The following is a 21,069-nucleotide window of genomic DNA, read 5'->3' as shown; positions in this document are numbered from 1 at the left end:
GTCCCTGTGGAGGAGATGCCCCAGGAAGGAGCCAGCCCTGCCCCACCCAGCCCGGGGGGCCCTGGGACAGAAGCATCACAAACATCCATAAAATGTTTTATTCAAGTAACTGCAAATAGGAACCCAAAAGGTCGTTAACAGTGAACCAAAATAAAACCCAAACCAAACCCCGATTCTCTCCCGCCGGGGCCGCCCGGCACCGACCTCCGGTCCCGCTGCAGCCGTCGTGCCGGGGCAGAGGGGCAGGGGGAACATCCCATGGTCCTCCCACACCTCTGCCCTGCCAGCCTCGATCCCTTGAAGCAGCAGAGCAAACTAGACCTCAAAATAACAATTAAAAAAAAAAAAAGAAAAATGAAGCCCAAAAAAAAGGGGAAAAAAAAAAAAAAAAATACCCCACAGCCCCCAGCAACACCCCGAAAACAGGAACCACCGAGCCCACAGTGCCCTGGCAGCGCAGCAGCACGCCTGTGAGTTCAGAGAGTGGAACTTAAATATCCAGAGGTAGTTGTGAATGAAAGGAAAAAAAGTACTCAACAAAAAAATATATATATACCAGAACCTATGAGGAGAGGGCTGCCCAGAGCCAGCCGTGCCCGGGCACCCCCGGGGACTGCCACCCCTTGGGGTGGGCACCCCAGGGATGGGCTCCCTTGCTGTGGGAGCTGCTCCCACACACAGTGCAGTCACCCAGGACTGGGGGGACCAAGGGGGTTGCCCGGGGTAGCAGCAGGCCAGAGCAAAGGTCTAATGCATTTTGGGGGGGAGGGGGGGTCTCATCTTCACTGCCCCCCCATCTCTTCCCTGCAGAGGCCCCAGGGCAGAGCCCAGTGCTGGGGGGGGCAGCCAGCACCCACTCAGGCGGGGTGAGATCACTGCATGGGGGGCAGCGAAGGTGGGGGGTGCCAGCCCCGGCTCTCTGCCATGATCCCCCTTTCCAGTGGGGCTGCCCTGAACCCCAGGGCTGGGGAGGGGGAGCTGGGGCAGGTGCCCCCCCCGGGCGGGGGCTGCGGGGGCCGCCCGGGTTGGGCCATTTTCCAGTGCTGCCGTTGTCTGAGGGTGAGGAGGGAGCGGAGGAGGGAGGAGGAGGAGGAGGAAGCCAGGGCGGCACAGCGGGTCTCTCCCCACCCCCCTCCCCCGGCCGCTGCGGGGCTGTCGGGCGATGAGGTAGCGCCGGTTCGGGAGGTGTCACTGCTCCTCCTCGGATGACTCCTGGGAAATGTTCACCTCCTCCTCGTCCTGCTGCTGCAAGGCAAGGGAGCGTGGCCGGGGGGTGTCAGGGAGCGCAGCCCCACTCCGGTGCCCCTGCGCCAAGGGCTGGCCAGGCACATCTCACCCCTTGTGCAACAGGGGAAACTGAGCTGCTCCAAGGACCGTGCCTGACGCCAGCTCGGGGGTAAATCCCAGGTGAGAAACCCCCGGGTGGGCTCAGAGTGAGGAGGGGAGACCACTCCCCCAGTTCACCTCTGAGAGGGACCGCGGTCCCCAGTGGGCACCAGGGCGGGTGGTGGCAGCCCTGGGTGACCCTGTCCAGCCCCGGGTGTCCCTGTCCAGCCCTGGGTGTCCCTGTCCAGCCCTGGGTGTCCCTGTCCAGCCCCCAGGCCGGGGTGGGCGGCCGTGACCCCGCAGGCGGCGGTGACTCAGGGCTGAGTGAGCCTGAGTCACAGCAGCCCCCGCTTCCTCCCGCTCCATTCACAAAAACGCCACCGCGCCTGCCAGAGCGGGACATCGCGTCCCGGCACGGCCCCGCTGCTGGCACGGGACAGGCTCCTCCCACACCTCCCTGCGTGGCTGCACAGCCTGGGGTCCCCAGACAGCCCCCGGCACTGTGACACCGGCACGGGAGGCCCCAGGATGGCACCTCGGGTTTGCAGCCCTGGCTGGCATCAAGCCCTCAGCTCTGCCAGGAATTTCAGTGCGAAAAGGAGCAAAATCTGGGACAGGCCGGGAAAGGAGATGAAAGTGTCCGGGTACCTGGCACCCGCCTGAGCTGCAAACCAAGGGGGAAAGGAGGAAAAATGGGATGGAGGAGGGAAGCTCAGGGAAGGAAGGGGATGGCTGCACCCGTGGGCTGCAGGAATGCTGTGCAGGGACCTGGGCAGGCGTGTGCCAGCACGTCCCCAGGGCAGGACCAGCCAGCCAGCGCTGCTCTTGGGCCCATGGGGAGGTGGGGTGGGCAGGATTCCTCAAACCCACACCTCTGGAGGCTTCAGAGCCCACCCAGTGCAGTGTCCTGCTGGCTCAACTGCTCGGAGCTCCTCCAACCCAACAGCCTCCACCCCACACTCGTGGGGCTCTCTGGGGAGCTGCTGTGCCCCCAAAGTGCCCAGTGCCCTGCCAGGGTGGATGGGGAAGGGAAAAGCCTGCTCACCGATTTTTTGGGTCGCCCTCGAGGTTTCCTCCCTGGTGTGACTGCAGCTTTCTGAGCCAGGACAACAAAAAAGGCATTTTGGTCAGGCTGTCCCCAGGATGCTGGCGGGGGTGGGCAGTGTTCCCTGTCCTCCCACTGTGATTCATCACCCCAGTGGCATCTCCTGGGGTGCTGCTGCCAGCCCCCCGAGCCCCCCCAGCCCTGGGATGCCCCTGAGTCACGAGGTGGGTGCAGGATGTGAGTCGCACGTTTTGCAAACAGGTTTATCTCGGGTGTCCTGCTGCTGACACACGGCCCCCAGCTCCCCCACCCTCCTAGGGCCACATTCCTTCCCCCATCCCCACCTCTGAGGCAGATCTGCCCTGAATTGTCCCTAACTGAGCTCAAAGAGGACCTGCTGTGGTAGCAGCACCCAGCTGCAGCAGCCCATCCCAGGTACCTACCCTGCCCTTTGGGGTGGCCTTGTTTTTACTGCCCTTCGGCCGTCCACGGGGTCTCTTGGGGGTCGGGGCCTCGCTGGGCTCCTGCTGGAGGGAGAGCACAGGGGGTTTGCATGCCCAGAGTGGCTTCCAGTGCAGCCTGGGAGTCCCTGCAGATCCTGCCAGGGCAGGGATGCTCCCATGTGGTACTGGGAGCACTGGGAGCACTGGGATTGGCGATCAGACACCAGGCACAGGCTCCTGTGTGTCCTTCAGCTGGGCACAGGTGACCTTTTCCACCCCCAGCATCACCCACTCAGCCCAGCTGGACAATCCCCATGGCCCCTTAGCCCAGGCCCCGCTTGCTGCTGGTGCTGCAGCAGAGGAAGAAGTGTCAGGGAAGGCACAAATCACCTTTTCTGCAGGAAAAGGATGTGCACAAACCCCACCTGCCTCGGGTGGGGTGGGGGGGGCTGAGCTGGGTTTGGTACTATAAAGGCTCCAGCAGCATCTTATCTCTCTGAGCAGCTTTTGCTAATGGGGCTTTAATTAGCCTGTCTGCAAAGGCAGGTTCAGCAGGGCCTGGGGAGGGGCAGGACAGCCCCCAGCCAGGGCCAGGAGCTCTGGGGGGGCTCTGGAGACCCCCAGGAAGGGCTCCAGAGCTGCTGGTGAGCCCTGGGGAGGGAGGGGCTGCCCAAAGGGCTGCATTGGGGGTGTCCCCAGCCTGGGGTGAAGGTGTGTGGGGGGGTTCCTGCTGCCCCCATACCCTGGGGGTGCCCAGTCCCCCCTTTTCTCATAGGGGACCCCACGTACCTGCGGCTTCTTCCTGGGCCGTCCTCGGCCCCTCTTCTCCGCCACGTCTTTCTCCCCCTTGGAGGCCAGGGGCTGGCTGGATTTGGCGCTGGATTCACTCATCGTCTGTCCCAGCACGGTGAGGAGGAGTGGGAGGGAGGAAGGTCAGTCAGGCACGGCTCTGGCCCCCCATGGCAGCTGTGACATCCCCCAGCCCTCACCCTGGGGCAGGAGATGCCCCCTGTGTGCCCCTGGCATGGGCTGGGCAGCAAAATGCCCTGGCTGTGCCCCGAGCCCATGGCACAGCCACCCATGGCCAGTACCCATCTCCTGGGGTCCCCTCAGGCGTTTGGGGAGCAGCAGCTTGGCCTGCCCATCCTGCAGAGCCTGGGCCCTGTCCTCGAGGAGAGGAGAGTGGCTCCAGGTTTAATCTGGAATCCCAGATGTGCATCTGGCACCAGCGAGTTGAGGCAGGGGGAGTGGTGGCATTGGGGACTTTGGGTGTCCCCAGGGGGGTGCCAGGGCCCTGGAGAGGGGCTCAGGGTCCCACAGCCCTGCTCCCCAACCTCAGCATTGCTGCACCCCTGCTCCTGCTGCCTGGCTGGGGTTAGGGACAGGCACTCGACCTGAGGACACCGGGTTGTCACCTCCCCTGTGCACGTCCCCAAGGGCTGGGCAGCTCTCCCTTTGCTCTTGGAGCAATTCCACCAAGGAAAAGGCTCCATCTTCCCCTCTCCACCTCGCTGCTTCCCAGGGGCACAGGGAAAACCTGCTTTTCCAGAGCTGTGGGGGTGGCTCCGTGCCCGGCTGCCAGCCCAGGAGGCGGCAGGATGGACTCGGGGTGGGAAGGAGCAGGATTGCTGCCACAGCCCTGGTGCTTGTGGTGACCCCACACGGGTGAGGTGACCACGGCCATGCTGGGGACACCTGCCCAGGGTGGGCATGTGAGGCTTCCCAGAGGCAGCTCCGAGGCTGTGTGCCCAGCCTGTGTGTGCTGATGGAGGCACCCTCCTACCTCTGGGACAACAATGCTCAGTTTTGAGGAACTGGTCCCGATTTGATGGTGTTGGAACAGCTGGGATGGCGGGGCTGTGGGGGCAGAGGGTGCTGAGTGAGCCCCCTGGGACACTGAGCCTCACTGGGGAGGGTGTGGGCAGGACATGCAGCCTGAGGAGCCACTCTCAGACCTCTGAGCCTTTTCAAAAAACAGGCGTCAGCTCCTGCTCCCCTCTGGAAGTGACTCATGAGTGCAAAACAACAACAACAAAAACCACCCTCGGAGTCTTTTTTTTTTTTTTGGGAGACAGAAACCATGCTGTAGTGTAAACACCCCGAAAATATTACTCACAGCATCCCAGAGCCCTTCAAGGAGTCTCTTAGGAAAATAAAGAAGTATGGTTTAGATTTAGGCCAGCAAAGGGCCGGCTGCTGGTCGGGCTGGGACGGGGATTTTGTCGATTTTGTCTCTTTTTAAGTCAATTTCTGTCAGAGGCAGAGCAGCCTCGAGCTGCTCTGTGCCCCCTCCCGCAGCTGGAAACAGATGGGCCCAGCATGGCCCCCACCCTGCTGGGCTCTCCTCCCCTGGAGGAGGAACCAGAGCCCACAGCAGCTCCAGCTGGGAATGCCAAGGGGACCCTCCATGGCACGGGGGTGCCGCTGGGTCTTCCCCCACTCCCCCCAAAAGCAGCAGCTGCAAAGTTGTTGGTGCTGGGGAAAGCACGTGCACCTCCCACCCACCCCTGTGCATCCCACCCACCCATCCTTCCTCATCCCACCCCCCCATCCCTCCTCATCCCACCCCTTCCCTCCAGCACCTCCCAGCTCTCTGCAGGGGCTCCAGAGCTCAGGGGGCTCGGGGGGCTCTGGCAGAGGGGGTTGGGAAGGAGGATGCTGGAAATGGGGGGTGCTCCTCTCCCATGCCAGCACCTTCCCAACCAAGCCCTGTTGCCGAGAGCAGCCCCAGCTCCCCGTGATGCCCCCAGCTCGGCAGCACCTGCCCCGGGCGTGCTCCCAGCCTTGTGGGACCGTGCCGGGCACATGGCGGGAGCAGCTCCGGCCCTGCTCACACGCATCAGAGCCATGGAGGGAGGGAGGGAGCAGCTGGGTTGCCATGGAGGAGAGGAAGCAGCTGAGGGAGAAACCTTTCCAGGCAGGGAGGAATCAGTGGGGGGACGCGGGCAGGGGCTGCCGGGCTCCCCGCGGCCGGGGGCGGGGGGAACATCTCTGCACGGTTCGGAGGTGGAGGGGCCACATCTGCCTCTCGATGGAGGGAGCTGGGGGGAGGAAAAACCTCCTCCCCTCTCCATCCCTATGGATGCTGAGCCGCCGGGCCCTCCTCCCCCAGCCTCATCGCTCCCTCTGCTCCACGGCGTGAGCCGGGCTGTCCTCAGCAGCCACCTCTGGGTTGCACAAGGGCCAACCTGTCCCCTCGGAGCGATGCTCCCGCCTGCTCTTGGGCCTGCTCTCGCCTTCCCAGCCGCCTGCGCTGGCTTATGCTGCTCTGTGCTGATAACCCCATAAATCCCCCGCTCCTGCCACCTACTCTTAGATTAAACAAACTGGCCCAGGAGAAGCGGGGAGATAGGCGGGGGCCTTAGATCTTAAAAAAAAAAAAAAAAATATATATATATATATAAAAATATACATATATAAAAGCTCTTCACGCCCAGAAAATCCAGCCTGATGGCAGCTGGAGAAGGATCCCAGCCGCACCTCCTGGCAGAGGGATGGAGAAGGAGGAGGGGAAGGAATCGTGGAGCAGAAGTTGAAGAGCCTGTTGGGCAGGGGTGCGGGCCGGGAGGGATGTGCGGGCTCCTCCTCAGCACAGACCCGCCGTGGGGCTGCTCTGAACCCCACCCCGGGGCTGCCATTGAGCAAAGTCCCCCCCTTCCTTCCTGGGATGCATAATAAAAGGAAGTGATAAAGGAAAGGAAGGAGGGAGGTGGAGGAGAAAGAAAAGAGGCAGGAAGGGCACCATCAGGGCTTTGTGAAGCCCCTGTCCTGGTGGGGGGGGTGGTGCAATAAAACCCCTCGTGGAGCCGGCGCTGCGGGCGGGCTGCGGGGCTGCCGGGCTGCGGGGGCACCATCCGGGGGGGGGCGGCTGAGCCCCAGCACCGCAACTTCGCCCCGAGCCGCCCGCGTGTGCTCGTTCCCCGAGCGCCGGCCTCGGCCTCGCCGCGGCCCCGCGCGCCTCCCGCCGCCCCGGCCTCGCCGCCGGGCCCCGCTCGCAGCGCCCGCGGCCCCGCGCACCTTGCACGGTGCCGGCCGTCCCGGGGCCGTCCCGGGGCCGTGCGGGCCCGGTGCGGGCCGCTTGCATCCCCCGCAGCCGAGTTAGTGCAGCAAAGTCGCTCGGCGGTGCGACCCCCGCCCGTTCCCCCCCCCCCCCCACCACCACCCCCGGCTCGGCCGCGGCCCGCCAGGTGCATCCCGCCGCTATTAACAATAATTAATAGCGATAATAAAGCGAAGCACGGCGAGCCGCACACGCAGCCGCGTCCCTGCAAAGCCCGACACGCCGGGGCCGATCGTGCCCCGCATGCGGCGAGGGGAAGCAGAGCCCCGGCCCCCCGCAGCAAAGGAAGAGGAAGGTGGCACTCACAGTCAGCTTGATCCCGGAGCCGGGCGTTCGCCGTGGGTTTTAGGGCCGGTTTGATGGTTTTGTTTTTCCCGGCGGGTCTGTGTTGCGGAGCGAAGGGACCCCCCGCCCGCGGCGACTGCGGATCTGCAAGGAGAAGAGAGAGGCTGCGGCTCAGCCCCGCATCCCCGGCCCCGCCAGGCCCCGCGTATTTATATAAATAATAAAGAGAGAGAGAGAGGAAAAAAAATTGCTCCAGGAGGAAGGAAGCTGGGTCAAAATCATTTGCAGGGAACGAGGGGGAAAAAAAAATAGGAGGGGGGGGAAAGGGGGGAGAGGGGGGAAAAAAAAAAAACCGGAGCGAGCTCCTAGCCTTACTGGAGGGGATCCAGCTGCTAAAAATAGCAAAATCACACTCGAAATTAAATAAGGGCAAACAGGCGAAGGGAGCTCCCAGCGCCGGCGGAGCGGGGGAGGCGGAGCCGGGGCCGCATCACGGCGGGGGCGGCGCGGGGCGGCGCGGCCGGGAGCGATAGGGCCGTTCAAAGGGCTGCGGCGGCGGCGGCTGCGCCCCTGGCCCTGCCCGCCCCAGGGTCCCCGCGGGCGGATGGAGCGGCCCCTGCGAGGCCGGAGAGCATCGAGACACCCTCGTGCTCCCGGCTGGGGCCGTACCGCGGGGATGGTGGTGGTGACCCCGCTATGGGTGATCCCCCATGGGAGCACCCGTGGCTCTCCCCTCTCTGTATTTTGGGCTGGCGTGGGGGGTTTGGTGTCCCTGTGGGGGCAGTCACCATGTGCCAATGGCCAGAGCACGATGCTCCTTCTGTTTGCTGCCTCCTCACCAGGTCAACCCTCACAAAAGCTTCTGGTCCCCATGTGGAGGCACCAGCAGTGGGGGCTCCCTCCCTAGGCCCCCCCAGGGCTGCCTGGATGGTGCTGTGATATTAATTTAATGTGTGATACTAATTTAATGTGTGATATTAATTGAATGTGTTACTGCAGCAGCACTGCCGGAAGGGGAGGCTGCTGTGGGAGCAGGTTCTACTCTGTGCACAGTGGGGCTTGGGGGCTCGTGGTGCCCCTGAGGCTCTCCTGGGCCTTAGGCAGCTGCTGGGCTCGGTTTGCAGTGGAGAGCTTCGTTCAGAATTCCTCTGGTCTGTTTGGAAGGGGTTTGGGTCAGTCTGGAGCCATCTGAGATCAGCTCTCCAGTGAGATACCCCAAAACCCAGGTTCCCACTGTGTCAGGGCAGTTTGTAACACAAGTTGAGCATTTGGGGTCTTGTGGTGCTTTTCCATGATGGGATACCAGGAAATCCAGAACTCAGCATCCCGTTGTGCGAAATTTCTGCAAACTCCTGAGAAAACAACACTCACAAATCTCATGGAAACTGATTTAGGTGCTTTTGACCATCCTGACTCTAAGGGTTGAACTCTGAAGTGAGGATCTGAACTTCAGACTGCTGCATTTAAGTTTCAGTTTCAGAAAATTAAGTTTCAGTTATTAAAAGATTTAAAAAAAAAAGGAGACCCTTAAAAAGATGAAACGTGAAAGAATCAATATCTGCCTGTGCAAAACTGCTCTGGCAGGGAATGTTTGTGAAGAAAAAACAAACCAAACCCAGCCAAGCTTGGGGCACTTGTTTCTGCTAACTGTAATTTGGATTTTTCAAATCCCCTACAAATTCCCCTGCCTAAAACACAATCAGAGCAGTGTCCCTTTCTCACAATTAAAAAATGAAACAAAGATGGGAGAGAACCCTCCTGGCAAGAGGGTTCCTGTTCCCAAACACCCGCAGGAAGAGCAAGCACACCCTGCCTGCACCCTGTGCAGCTCCTGATCCATGCTCTGCCGGGTCTCCCTGTCCCAGGGCCTTGTTTCCAGCCAGGGGTTGTTTGTACCCATTTTTTGTGGTTAAAATTAACGTTTCTCCACCCGCAGGCAGCCCCTGCCTGCTTTGGATGTGCCAGGGTGCTTTTTACCCCAACGCTGCTGCTCGGGCTTCCCCTTTGCCGTGAGCCCAATGAGGAACTTGGTTTGTGTGCTGGCAGAGGCTCACTGTTATTAATATCCCTCGTTATTTACTGTGCACTGCCCGTGAATGGCAGCAGCCCGAGTTCTGAAAACGACCGGGGCTGCTCTGCTTTAATCCCTCAAAGTTTTGGCAGCTCCCCACTCCCTGAGCCCACGCTGGAGTCTCCCCACACTGGCTTCACCCGTGGGGTGACCACTTGGTCCTTAAAGAAAAACAGAGCTGCAGGGGTGGCCCAGAGCTAGAGAGAGGCGAGGAGACGGCCTAGCAGGCAGGTACAGGCACACAGCCACGTGCAAGGAGGGCAAAACAGCGAAAAAACCGGGCTGGAGCAGAGCCCAGGGCCGGGCCCAGGGCTGCACTCCGGGACGAACATTTTCACTTTTGTTTCTGCACTCGGGTTCCTGATTTACAGCTCGCGGCCGAGTGGGTTTGGGAGCAGGGCTGGGCAAGCTCCCCCATCCCGCCGTTGAGTTCTGCAGCCGGAGAGGAAGCTGAAAATGGCTTGAAACAGGGAAACAAATGATTTATTATCCCCCCACCGCAGCTGAGCCCAACGTGGGGCACGGCAGAGCGGCCCGCGCCGTGTCGGGTGGCAGCGCACGGAGCTGTGCAGCCCCGGCGGGACGAACACGCTGAGAACCCCCCCGGGATGAGAACGGGGGTGTCCCGGAGGCCCGAACACGCTGGGAGCCCCCCCGGGATGAGAACGGGGATGTCCCGGTCCGGGTGCTCGCAGGGCCCGCCGGCCATGGCGCGGGAGGACAGGGACAGGGACAGGGACGTGGCCTTTGTTTCCCCTCCCCGCTTTGTTTCCCCGATGGCCCCATTGATGAAGCCCCATGCGGCCAAACAGCCCAGGACCCACCCCAAACCAGGCCTGTTAATTTGATTAAATGGCTCCTTCCTCCTTCTCACCCCTGGAGCAGATTAAGCTCTCACCAGGGCAGCGTTTTGCTGCAGCTCCATTCTGGGGACAAATTCCTAAATCACCTGATAACTTACAGGCTTAAACCGCCGATTTGAGCCCGGGGTTTGCAGGGCACAGCCCCGGGCCAGCGCCGTGGGGTGCACGAGGAGCTGCAAATGGGGCGTGCACACGTGAATTAGTTCCTGTCTCGGTTTTTTTAGCCAGTATTTCAGGCCCGGGAGGAGCGCTGATGGTGAAACGGGAGCCCAGGGCTTGCGAAAAGCTGCGCCTCTGGAAAGTGCCCTGTAAAAAAAGGTGCCTGAAATCACCCCCAGCTCCCCAGAACCGCAGGGGCTGATCAGGTGTCCCTAAAAGCACCCAGGGGGGACATGGGGGACCAGAGGGTGGCCCCGAGTGGCACACATCTTATCCTGCCCTGCCCTGCGTCCTGGCACTGCCACCGAGCCCCGCAAAGCTGCCTTTGGGATTTGGGCGCCTAATTCCTGCTAATTTCCCTGGGAAAGGGGAAACCCGATCCTCTGAGTCAGCTCAGGTTGTTGGGTGATTAGAAAGGCCACCTGGCTAATTACGAGCGGGTGTCCTTGTCACCTGCAGAGCCTCTGGAACAGCGGTTAATGGGGCGCGGCGGGAGCTGGGGGTTCAGAGGAGAGTTTGGTTGCTTTGGTGGAAGCAGGAGAAGGAGCTGGAGGTGCTCCCAGCCCTGAGATCCGGAGTGCTTGGGGCTGCAAAAAGCACAGCCCCCGCACAGGGAAATGCTCATAAATAACTCCCTGTACCCTGATGATCCTGAGACAGCACAGGCTGATCCATGGCGGCCGCAGGGCGAGCAGGATCAGCCGGTGGGGCTGGAAAGCGGCTCAGGCTCAGCCACCCCTCACCGGCACGTCCTGACCTGTGGGGACATGTCCCTGCCCGTCACCCCTACTCGGTGCCAGCAGGGTCTGGTTTAGTGCCACCCCTGTCCCCTGGGATGGAGAGGATGCATTTTGGGTGCTGCTGCTGGTGGGATGGGGATGGGCATGGGGCCATGAGTGGGGTGCTCTGGCTTGGGCACTCTATTCCGGAGCATCCCATGAGTTTTGGGGAGCTGCTCAGGCCCCTGGTGGGTGCCCTGTGCTCCTCCACCACCGGCTGTGCCACCTCCTGGGCCTGCGGTGGCTGCTGGCTCTGGCAGGGAGCGCGGGATGCTCCGGGGCTGCAGCCATCGCTGCGCGGCTGCACAATGGCCTTTTGTCTGCGGGGCTGCCCCGGGAACATCCCGCCATCCCAGTTTCCCAGTAACATGAAACCTCCTCGGGGCTGCGTGCCGGGAGCACAAAGCCTGGGGCTGCTGCGGGGGGCAGCGCTGGCCCCGCTCCCGGCTCCCCCCACACTCCAGCGCTTGTGCACCGAGCGTGTGGGGCTCAGGTGCGTGGGGGGAGGCTGCCAGCCCAGCCGGGGCCCCGCGTGGCACGAAGGAGGTGGCAGGAATCAGGGCAGCACAGGAATGGAGCCGTGCGCCGGGAGGATGCGGCTGAGCCGTGCCGGGGGTGGCGGCGACTCCCTCACCTCTGGTGTCCCCATGCAGGGAATGTGCCAGGGGTGAGAAAATCCCTGCGGGCGCTCCCTGGAGCCCCTTGCCCTGTGCTCTGGCCCGGGGGATGCGGATGGCAGGGAGGAGGGAGGGGAGAGGCCGGAGAGGAGCCGCTGTAAATCATTAACGGGGACGCGGTGGAGGGGAATGCGCGGGGTCATTAATCGAGGGCTCTCTGGCGGGCTCGCAGTGGGGTCTGGCCGCCTGGTATTTTTTTAATAAAGGTATTTTATTGCACATCAGATCTGATCAGGGCAGCGAAGGGAGGTCATGGCTGCTGGCAGCATCCAAAGAGGGGTGGGGGATGCACTGCAAAGTGCTTGCAGGGGGCTGGAGGACACGCGGTATAAGGATAGGGGACGTTTTTCCTGATTTTCCCAGCCATTCTTAGCTCCTCCATGCCCTGGAATCTCTCTGTATGATAGGGAAGGAGCCCCTCACTCCCTGGCCAGCTCTGAGTCCACTGTGGCAAAGGGGACGCACCAGGGGCTCCAAGAAAACACTTTCCCCGGCCAAATTCCTTGACACTTTCCCGTTTACTCAGCTCCGGTTGGAAAAGCATCGAGGACCGGGGGACTTCCCTCGTCCCGGTGACTCAGGTGCTGGTCACCGGGGTGACTCAGCCGCTGGCAGAGTCCCGGCTCCGGAGGCACAGGAGCCCTGGGCTGACACAGAGGCAGGGGAATAGGAACGGGAGGCGATGCCGGAGCTGACGGGACGGGGAATGGGGCCAAGCTGGCTGCTGGTGAAAGGGAGGGAGCGGGAGCCAGAGCAGCCCTGCTCGTGTCCTCTCCATGGCCTGGGGGTTTGACCAAAGGGCTTTGGGAGGACATGGGTCAGGGCGGGCAGAGGGTCACCCCTAATGGCCAGTGAATGACCCGAGGCGGCAGGGCGGGATGGAGCGTCCTCGGATGGAACCGGCAGGTTTTCTGCGGGGGACGCGCTCCCACGTCGCCAGAATCACAGAATTATGGAATAATTTAGGTCGGAAAAGCCAACGCTGCGGTTTCCTGCTGCCACCTAACGGGGAGAGGCTCCGGCTGTGGAGCGGGATGGAGGGAGGGCTCCGCGTCCTCCCCCCGCCGCCCCGGAGGAGCCCCAGCGTCCCTCACCGGGGATGCGGGATGGGCTGGGGGCAAAGTGGGGCCGGGCAGGGCTGAGGCACGTTCCCGTCCCTCCTCCTGCAGTGCCCGCGGGGAGGTGCTTGGTCCCATGGGGAAGGACATTCGGGACCCGGCTGCAGGGCTGAGCCCTCCACGTGCTGCTCTCTTTGTCCCCAGAGCTCAGGGACAGCAGGTTTGTCCCTGTCAGGGGACCCCCAGGCACATGGCACATGTCCCTGCAGCTCTCCCGTTCCCGGGGGAATGTGACACCCAGCCGGGCCGGGATTAGGGCCGGCTATAACGGGATGGGCCGGGGGTCACCGCTTCCCTCCCGGCTCCGGTTACTCGGTGCCTGGCCCGGCTCTTCCAGGGGCTCATCTTTCAAATGGCAGGGACAGGCTGGCAGGGGGGCTGTGGGGACACCAAGGGGCTCAGGGGCTGGGAGGGGGGATCTGCGAGGCTGGAAGGCACCGTGGGGCTGAGCACCCCAGCCCTCCGTGCCCCCAAACCCACGGAGGTGGGAGCAGGCTGTGCTTATCCCCATGGCCCCTGCCCAGGAAAATCACCTTCCCCACCTTCAAGGCTTCACTGAGGGGCAGGGTGTTCCTGATGGGATGGATGCCCCCATGCATCATGAGAGCAGCCAGGTGGGACTTTGCCAGGCTGTCACCCACCTTCCCAGCCAGCTCCGGGCCCGGGGAACGGCTCCCTTGGCAACTGCTCCTGGGTGTGTGGGAGCGGAGCCGCACGCGTGGCTCCCCCCGAGGGGAGCGTCACGACACGGCGGCTGCGGGCTGGGGGGCGGCTCCCGTGACTCGGAGCCGGGGGAGGACAGCGCTGTTCCCATCCCTGACGAGCGGTCCCAGAGTCCCTGCGGGGCGGGAGAGAGCACCCCCAAACGAGCCCACCTGGCACCCACGCCGCCCTTAAAGAGAAGGATGTGGCTTCTTGGAGGGTCCCTGCTCCCCAGCACCCGTGGAAGAGGCTGGAGCAGGGATCTGCCCTGGAGATTCAGGGGAGGGTCCTGAGGGGGCTGTGGAGGTGGAACCTGTGTTTCACCAGCTGCACGAGATGATGGGAGGCCGATGCACAGGAGCTGCTTGCTCAGGCTGTGCCACACCTGGGGGCTGGAGGGGCCAGTCCCCACCGCAGCCGTGTGTGTGTGTGTGTGTGTGTGTGTGTGTGTGTGTGTGTGTATTTAGGACAATGATTGCTCCAGACACCTTCTCCCCATCCCCTGGGCCGCAGGGATGCCCGTGCCGGGTCCGTTCTGCTGCACGGCTGCAATGAGTGTGGCTTCCACGGGAAGGCACTGCTGCCCCTAACCTCACCCTAAATCCACCCCTACCCGGTGGAGAGTGCACAGTGGAGGTTAGGGGGACCAAGGGACCCTAACCCGAAACCCTAACGATAACCCTAATAAAAACATACTTCATTCCCAAAAAATATTGGAAAAAGAGGGGTTTCCTTACGTAAGATTTCTGATAAGACGGAAAAAGGAGGATTTTCCACTCAATTCAAGCCTTTAAAAATCCTAAACCTTACCCTTAACCTTGACCATGAGCCTGAGCTGGACCCTGACTCTGACCCTAACCCTAAGCATAATCCTAAGCCTAACCCTAGGCAAAAAAAAAGCAGCCTAGGGCTAAGGCTGGTTCCAAGGAAAAAGCTGTGGAGGAAGGCAGGTTGTGGCAGTTTTGTGTTCCCCTTGGGATGCCTTTTGCAGCTGCAGTGTGCCTGGAGCTCTGGGCATTGTGGTTTAAAAAACCCTAACCCTAGGTGGAACCCTAACCCTAGGCAGTAAACCCAGCCATTTGCCTGGGGCTTGGGGCGCTGTGGGAGAGAGAAAAAGCAAAAAAACCCCAAAACAACCAATTGTAATAATAAAGGGTTTGAATATTGTGCAGTGAAGTGGGGCTGGAGCCTCTGCTGAGCTCTGCAAAAGCAGGGAAATAGGAAGGAGCTCGGAATGGATTGACAGCACCCAAACTGGGAGCAGAAGGGAGCTGGGGGGACTGGAGGGGTTTGGGGGGGTGGCTGCTGGCAGGTGCCTGAGCCTGTGGTGTGTGAGAGGTGGTGGATGTGACTGGGATGGGTCTGGATGGGATCCAGGTGGTGCTGGGGGAGCTGCTCCCTCCTGGGATGACTTTGCTGGCGCAGAGATGCGGCCACGAGGATGGGGAACCTCTTGGGATGCTCTGTGCAGTGTGGGATCCTAAACCCTTTTGTGACTTTCCCAAAAGCCACTTTCTGGCACGGGAAGAGGCGTGGGGGTCACCCCAGCACTGGCTGGGGGCCCCTCCCAGCACAGCCCCTCACTGCGGCACCGATCGATGACCAACATAATCACTCCTGCAAAGGCAAATCCGTGCTGGCCTCGGCTGCTTGGTAGCACTCCAAGGAAGACAGAGTTTCCCTGCAAGGATGAGGCCATGAATATTTTATGTCCGAGGAGGATATTTCTTTCAGGAGGTTGTTGCATGAATTATGGAGAAGTTGGGAGGAGAATTCGGGTGCTGCTCGCCGGGGTCGGCTCTGGGCTGGAGGCTGTGGGGCTTTACCTCAGGTTCCTTTCCCTGGGCAAGGTGTGCCCCTCACTCCCCACCACAGCAGCAATCAGGGCATGCTGGAGGAGCCTCTGGTGCAAATCCATCCCCGTTTGGGGCAGTTTGTCCTCCGGCAGAGCAGGTTGGTGCGCGCAGAGTGAACGGGGCAGTTTTGGCACGCGTTGGGTGTGGGATGGGTGCTCAGCTGCCAGTCTGGAGGTGTGTGAGGGGGGTACAGCAGCTTCCCTGGACACCTGGAGGGGACAAGCAAGGAGTGGAGCCCATCCCTGCTTTCCCCATCTCCTTAGGCCTGGATGGGTGCTGGAGATGCTGGGGTTTGGTGCTGGGCCCACCCAGCATCCCGTGGCTTTCCATTTCCAGTCCCAGTCCCTCACCAGAGCTGGTGCTGCTGCTCTCCTCTCCCTTCTGCCCTCTCCCCTGCCCATGTCCTGCATCCCAGGTGCTGCTGCAACCTTGCTCCAGCACAGCTAGTTGGGAAAAACAAGGGGATTGTCTTCCATGCCATCCCTGCCTTCTGTGTTAGTTAATGTGTAAAGATTTTCCTCTAATTGTCCTGTGGGTGCAGAGGGAGTGTGTGCTGCCTGGCCGTCACAGTTAATTTTACCAGCAAATGTTCTCTCTCCTTCCCTATTCTCTATTTTTTTTTTTTTTTTTGAGATTTAAAGAAAACATTTCCAGCTGCTCATGATCCCTGTGGGTGGATTAGAAAACCCCTCCTGCACCGAAATGGAAATGCAGACAGAGCTGTCTGTCCTTGTTTCCTTTCCCAATGCTGGGTTTGAGGGACAGGGTTGTGCCTTTGGCATGTTGCACTGGGGACAGGGGGACACCTCTGGCTTTAAAAACAAAACTGGTGGCACAACAGGAAGGTTGGTTCACAGGAGCAGGGTGGCACCACTGGGACCCTGATGCTGGTTTGGGGGCAAGTCCTGCTCTCTCTGAAGCATCAGCACAAAAAGCTGCTGATGGTGCAGGACAAGGGATTTCCAGGAGAACATTGTGCCTCAGCTTTTCATGTTTCTGTGCTGTTTAAACCCCAAATTTGGAGTAATCACTGCCCAAAATAACCTCTGGCCACTCAGCACGTCCTTGGGCCTGAGCCCTTCCCTCCTTTTCTATAAAGCAACAGCTCCTAACTGGGATGGGAGCAGTTCACCAGTTGCACTGAGTGGGTCACACTGGAGGGCACATCCAGCAGGAGCCCTCGTGTTTTGAGTGGGGTGCAGGGCTGGGCTCCAAGGCTCCCAAATGCCCTGCTCCTTCCCCAAGCTGGAGCAGCAGCTGCAGGAGGGAGGCAGGACATGGCCCAGGGCACGGAGCTGACAGAACTCCCCGTTTTTGGAGATGCTGGAACCATCTCACGGGGTCAGTGAGCAGGGGCAAAGCAGCAGCTTCTCTTTCCTGGGGGCTGAGGCCGGCAGGGTCCATTGCTGTGCTGAGCTGTGCTGGCCTCTGCTCTGCTCCTGGGGGTGTCCCCGTGTGGGTCTGCCCTGGGCTGGCTCTCCTCAGCCGCTCTCTCGCCATTAGGTGGAACTGTTGCAGAGGAGAAGAGCGATGCTGCTGCCCGACTTCGGGCTCTCATAGCCAGGCACCGGCTCTTTGTCCTCGTGTCACGGCAGCAGGGAGGTACAGAGGGGGATTTTGTGGCTGGATACACCCAAGAAAGGGGAATAACCCCCCGAGAAGAGGCTCTGAGGCTGCAGCAAGAGGAGGTTTGGGGAGAGAGGCATTGCCTCCATGGCAGCTCCCCAGTGCACTCCATCCCCTCCTTGCTGCCATGGGGGAAAAGCCCAGAAGCCCAGAAACGTCCCCTTGGTGGCCTCTGAGAGGCAGGGCTGGTTCCTTGGTGCCACCTGGGGTTTCTCTGGGGGTCCCACATCATCTGGGGGCTGTGGGTGCCTGGCAGGACCCTGGGCTGCAGGAAAGCCTCTGGTGGGAGCTTGACAGCCCCAAAGTAGGTGAAAGGCTGCCAGGGAGCTGGCACAGGTACAGGAGCCTTCCTCACGAGGAGGAGGAGGAGGAGGAGTTGTCATCACTGCCAGCCTGCAGCCGAATCATCCCTCGTTCATTGCTGATTCCTCCCCGCAAGCCCGGATGGGTTTTTTCTTTTTTTTTTTTCTTTTTTTTTTTTTTTTCCCCGCATTTCTTTAAAATGCAACTTTTCCCATCAAGATCTGTTAGTCATGAGGCGTATAATGAGTTTTATATATATTTAAGTGGTCTGACATTCGGCATTCCATTATCCCCACTCCTTGAGAGAGGCACGGACCCGATGTGTGAATGTCAAGCCCATGCGAGCACAGGCAGTGCTGCTGCTCCTGCTCCCGAAAGATCCAGATCTATTACCCACCTTCATGTGCTGAGGCTGTGTGGGAGTCTCTTTCTTCAGGAAAGAAATCCAAGGCTGCTTTTTTTTTTATTTTTTTCCCTCCTTGGCCTATTATTTGGTTGTTTTTGGAGGGGCCGAGCTGAGTTGTTCTGTTGGTTTTGTTTTGCAGTTTTGTTTGTCCCTTCGGTGACCGCCCAGCTCAGGGTGAGCTGATGGCTTTTTGCAAGCAGCTCATGCAATTCCTGCTGGAAAATGTGGGGGCTGAGCCAGGGTCACCCCCCTCATTCCCTGCCAACTTCCACAGACACTTTTCCCATCCCTGTCCTCTTGCTATGGCTCGGCTCTGCCTGACGTCAGTGAAAATCTTCCCTTTGCTACAAAATCCCTGAGGAAAGTGTCATCACGGCTCTTCTTTCTTTCTTTTCCTCCTCAAATCCTTCCTCTGCTCTTTTCTTTTCCTCTGACCCGTCCTTTTATTTCTTCCTGTTCCACCAGCACTGCAGGACCTGTGTCCCTGTGCTGCTGCTCCTCCCAGCCACGTTTCTCCCCCAGACAATTGGGACACTGGAAAAGCATCCCCAGCCACCCCCACCCTTTACCCTGCAAACTTATTTTTCTTTAAATACACACGAAAATAGCTCTTGCCGGGCCTTCTGCTTTTTAATTGTGTAGATATTACAGCTAATTACAGTTCTATTAATATTTCACTTTGAATTAAAGATTTATTTTCCTCACCCTTCTATCCAGGAGGGAATTCACACCCCAGGCGATTGCAGGCACTGGCAATGCAGCCCCCAGATGAAAAGGGCTGGGTGTGATTCCTGAGCCTCCATCTCTTTGACAGGAGTGACCCATGAGGAGGAAGGAGGAGGTGGTGGCTTGGCCATAAATTATTCAAAGCCCTTTTGCAGAGCTGAGCCGGAATGTCCACTCCATAAGATGCGGTTTCAGGTTTTCCTATATTGAAAGAAAAAAAAAAAAAAAAAAAAAATCAAATTGCAAGCAGTTGTGTCTCCTGGATGGCGCTTGGTGGCCTCAGCAGTGGACACAGTGACCTTCCTGGCTGGCCAGGGGCCAGGGCAGCAGGAGGCTGGAGCTGCGAGCCCAGAGCTGAGCCTGCCTGGGGACAGCTATGGGTGAGTGGGCTCAGGGCTCCCAGAGCCTCCTGTGAGCCTGGGAGTTCAGGGAGAGGCTGCCTGGGGCCCTGGAGGTGCTGGGGCAGCCTGGATGAACAGGAGCATGGAGCTGGGGACAGGCTCAGGCCCCAGCCCTGCCCTCGGGATGAGGAACTCGCTCAGCTCCTCTGGCTCTGTGCCTGCAGAGCTGATATCGATCCTGGCGGACTTCCCCGTGTCCATTTGCTGATGGCATCGAACTCTCCTGGAGGGTTTGATCGGCTCTGACCCCGGCACTGAGCAGGAGCCCTCGCAGCGACCTTTGTGGGGTTTGCAGAGCTGCTCTCGGGGTAACCCCACAGGTGAACCCCTGCCTTCACCGGGGTGTCTGCCACCCTCTCAGCCCCACGCCGTGGCCTTTCCCGTTGTTGTGCCGGGGGAATCACCAGCCTCAGCTGGATTTCCAAATGTTAATTGGGCCCTGACGTTCCCGGTGGTGACACGAGCGCTGTGCTGGTATTTTGGGTCCTGGCTGGCAGGGGCTGTGAGCAGGGGAGACGTGCAGGCCGTGAGGAGAAGAGAGGCACTGCCAGCTCAGCCGTGGTGGAAAGAGCATCCTGCAGTCCCTGGGATTCAGGGGGTTGAATCTTTGGGAGGGTTGGGTTATGATTTTCCACTGGAGCCAGGGCAGCAGTGAGGCACTCCTGAATGAGCCAGCTGCCAGAGCAGCTCAGGTGATGCTTCAGCCAAAATTCTCCACAATTTATCCCAAACACCTTCCCCCAGGGATTCTTTGGGACTGGGAAGGTCAGAGCAGGGTGGCCTGGAGTCCTCATGACCCCAGACTGTGAGCAGAGCGCCCTTGTTTCTCCTTGTTTCTTAGAAATCCCCAGGAGCTGAGGGCTTCACCCGATTTAGAGCAGGGACCTTGACCTTAGGGTGCCTCTAAAAGCTACTTTTGGCAAGGGATTCGTGCCTGGCTTATCCTGTGGTGTCTGGAGTCCCCTCAGCCCTGATTTGGGGCAGGCAGGGGCTCCTGTCCTCCAGGGACTTGGTCTTTGTGTTCTCTCCCCACTGAGCACAATGCAGATTTCCTTTGTGTGTTCAACTCCTGGCATCAGCACTGCCATGGCTGGGGATGCTCACATGGGGGGTTGTGGGGCTGTGCCCCCTCCTCTGTCCCACTAAAGCAGAGTAACAGCAAACACTACTCCTGTTCTTGCTGTAAACAAAACCACTGTAACAGCCTGGTGGCTCTGCAGCTCTGGGCAGCATCCGGTGAGCACCTGGATCCAAGGGAATATTCCAGTGGCAGGAAGGTGGCTGGGCAGCTTTTCAGGGGCTGCACCTCTGGGGAGGCCAGGGCTCTTTCAAATCCCACCACTGGAGCTGGGCAATCCCAAGTGCTTCGGCAAAACGGGCTCCTCTCCACCCTCCTAACCAGGATTTGGGTGGAAAGGAGCCTTTTCCGAGGGCAACCAGCCCGTCTGGGCGCTGGCTGACCCTCACCAGGGCTGCGATTTCGCTGTTACAAACGAGCAACACAAGACACCCCTCAGGGAAAACGAGGCTGGGATTGCGTGTTTGTGGTCCGTGCTCGGTTCTTTGGTGCCCCACAGCCAGACCCCGCGGATGGGTCCCCCAGGAGGGGCTGGGAGCTGCGGCAGCCCCGCGTGCCCGCAGGTGAGCGCCAGGGTGTGCCCAAATCGCTCCGGTGACCGAGCAATCACCGCCGTGTCATTACCGTGATGGATCGCAGCAGTTAATGTGTCAATGGCCATTACCAGGGGGTTGTGTTTTCGCTGGATTAATGAATCGACACCGCACGACGGGCTCCTCGGAGCCGCGGGGCCCGGCGGGGGGGCACAGACGGGGAAAGCAGGCGAGGCAGGAGCCGAGCTCCGCGGGGCGCGGGGTTGGCAGCGTTTTCTGGGAGGGAGAAGAGAAGGGCAACGGCTTGGGGTGACAGCATCCTCCCTCGCCGCTGCTTGCGGGAGCTGCTCCCACCTGGAAACGGGAATTGGAGGATGGCTGTCGCTGCAGGGAGCCGGAGACCCTCAGCATCCTGGCAGGGAGACCCTTCCTCCAGGAGCCGGGGGTCCCCGCGCTGCGCTAGTGCTTTAAGAGGCTGGCAAAGCCGGCGGCGGGCTTCCCAGCTCCTCTTCATGCAAAACTTCCCCGGCCCCGGCTCTCCTCCTCCTCCCCCTTTCCCCCCTCCTCCTCCCCCTTCTCCACCTCTTCCTCCTCCTCCTCCTCCTCCTCGCC

At 60.5% G+C, this 21,069-nt stretch overlaps 1 protein-coding gene across 5 annotated transcripts; it reads right to left on the bottom strand.

Annotated features, from left to right (window-relative positions):
• Positions 1 to 84: 84 nt before the first annotated feature.
• HMGA1 (high mobility group AT-hook 1) lies at positions 85 to 7,693 on the bottom strand. Of its 5 annotated transcripts, none has more exons than XM_071449977.1 (6): positions 7,535 to 7,693; positions 7,181 to 7,303; positions 3,604 to 3,708; positions 2,815 to 2,898; positions 2,372 to 2,422; positions 85 to 1,245 (listed from the first exon to the last, which is right to left on the bottom strand). In XM_071449977.1, the coding sequence occupies exons 3-6, from the start codon at positions 3,703 to 3,705 to the stop codon at positions 1,189 to 1,191; spliced, it is 294 nt and encodes a 97-aa protein (XP_071306078.1). In that variant the 5' UTR covers positions 3,706 to 3,708; positions 7,181 to 7,303; positions 7,535 to 7,693; the 3' UTR covers positions 85 to 1,188. The 5 variants fall into 5 exon arrangements, with proteins under 5 accessions (XP_071306078.1, XP_071306080.1, XP_071306082.1 ...); XM_071449979.1 differs by having other exon boundaries at positions 85 to 1,242; XM_071449981.1 differs by having other exon boundaries at positions 85 to 321.
• Between the last annotated feature and the right edge of the window lie 13,376 nt (positions 7,694 to 21,069).

The sequence above is a fragment of the Agelaius tricolor genome, unplaced genomic scaffold (genome assembly GCF_023055355.1).
Source record: "Agelaius tricolor isolate 1412-34295 unplaced genomic scaffold, bAgeTri1.0.p SCAF_30, whole genome shotgun sequence".
Classification (NCBI taxonomy): domain Eukaryota; kingdom Metazoa; phylum Chordata; class Aves; order Passeriformes; family Icteridae; genus Agelaius; species Agelaius tricolor.
This window is presented reverse-complemented; position numbering and strand designations above follow the sequence as displayed.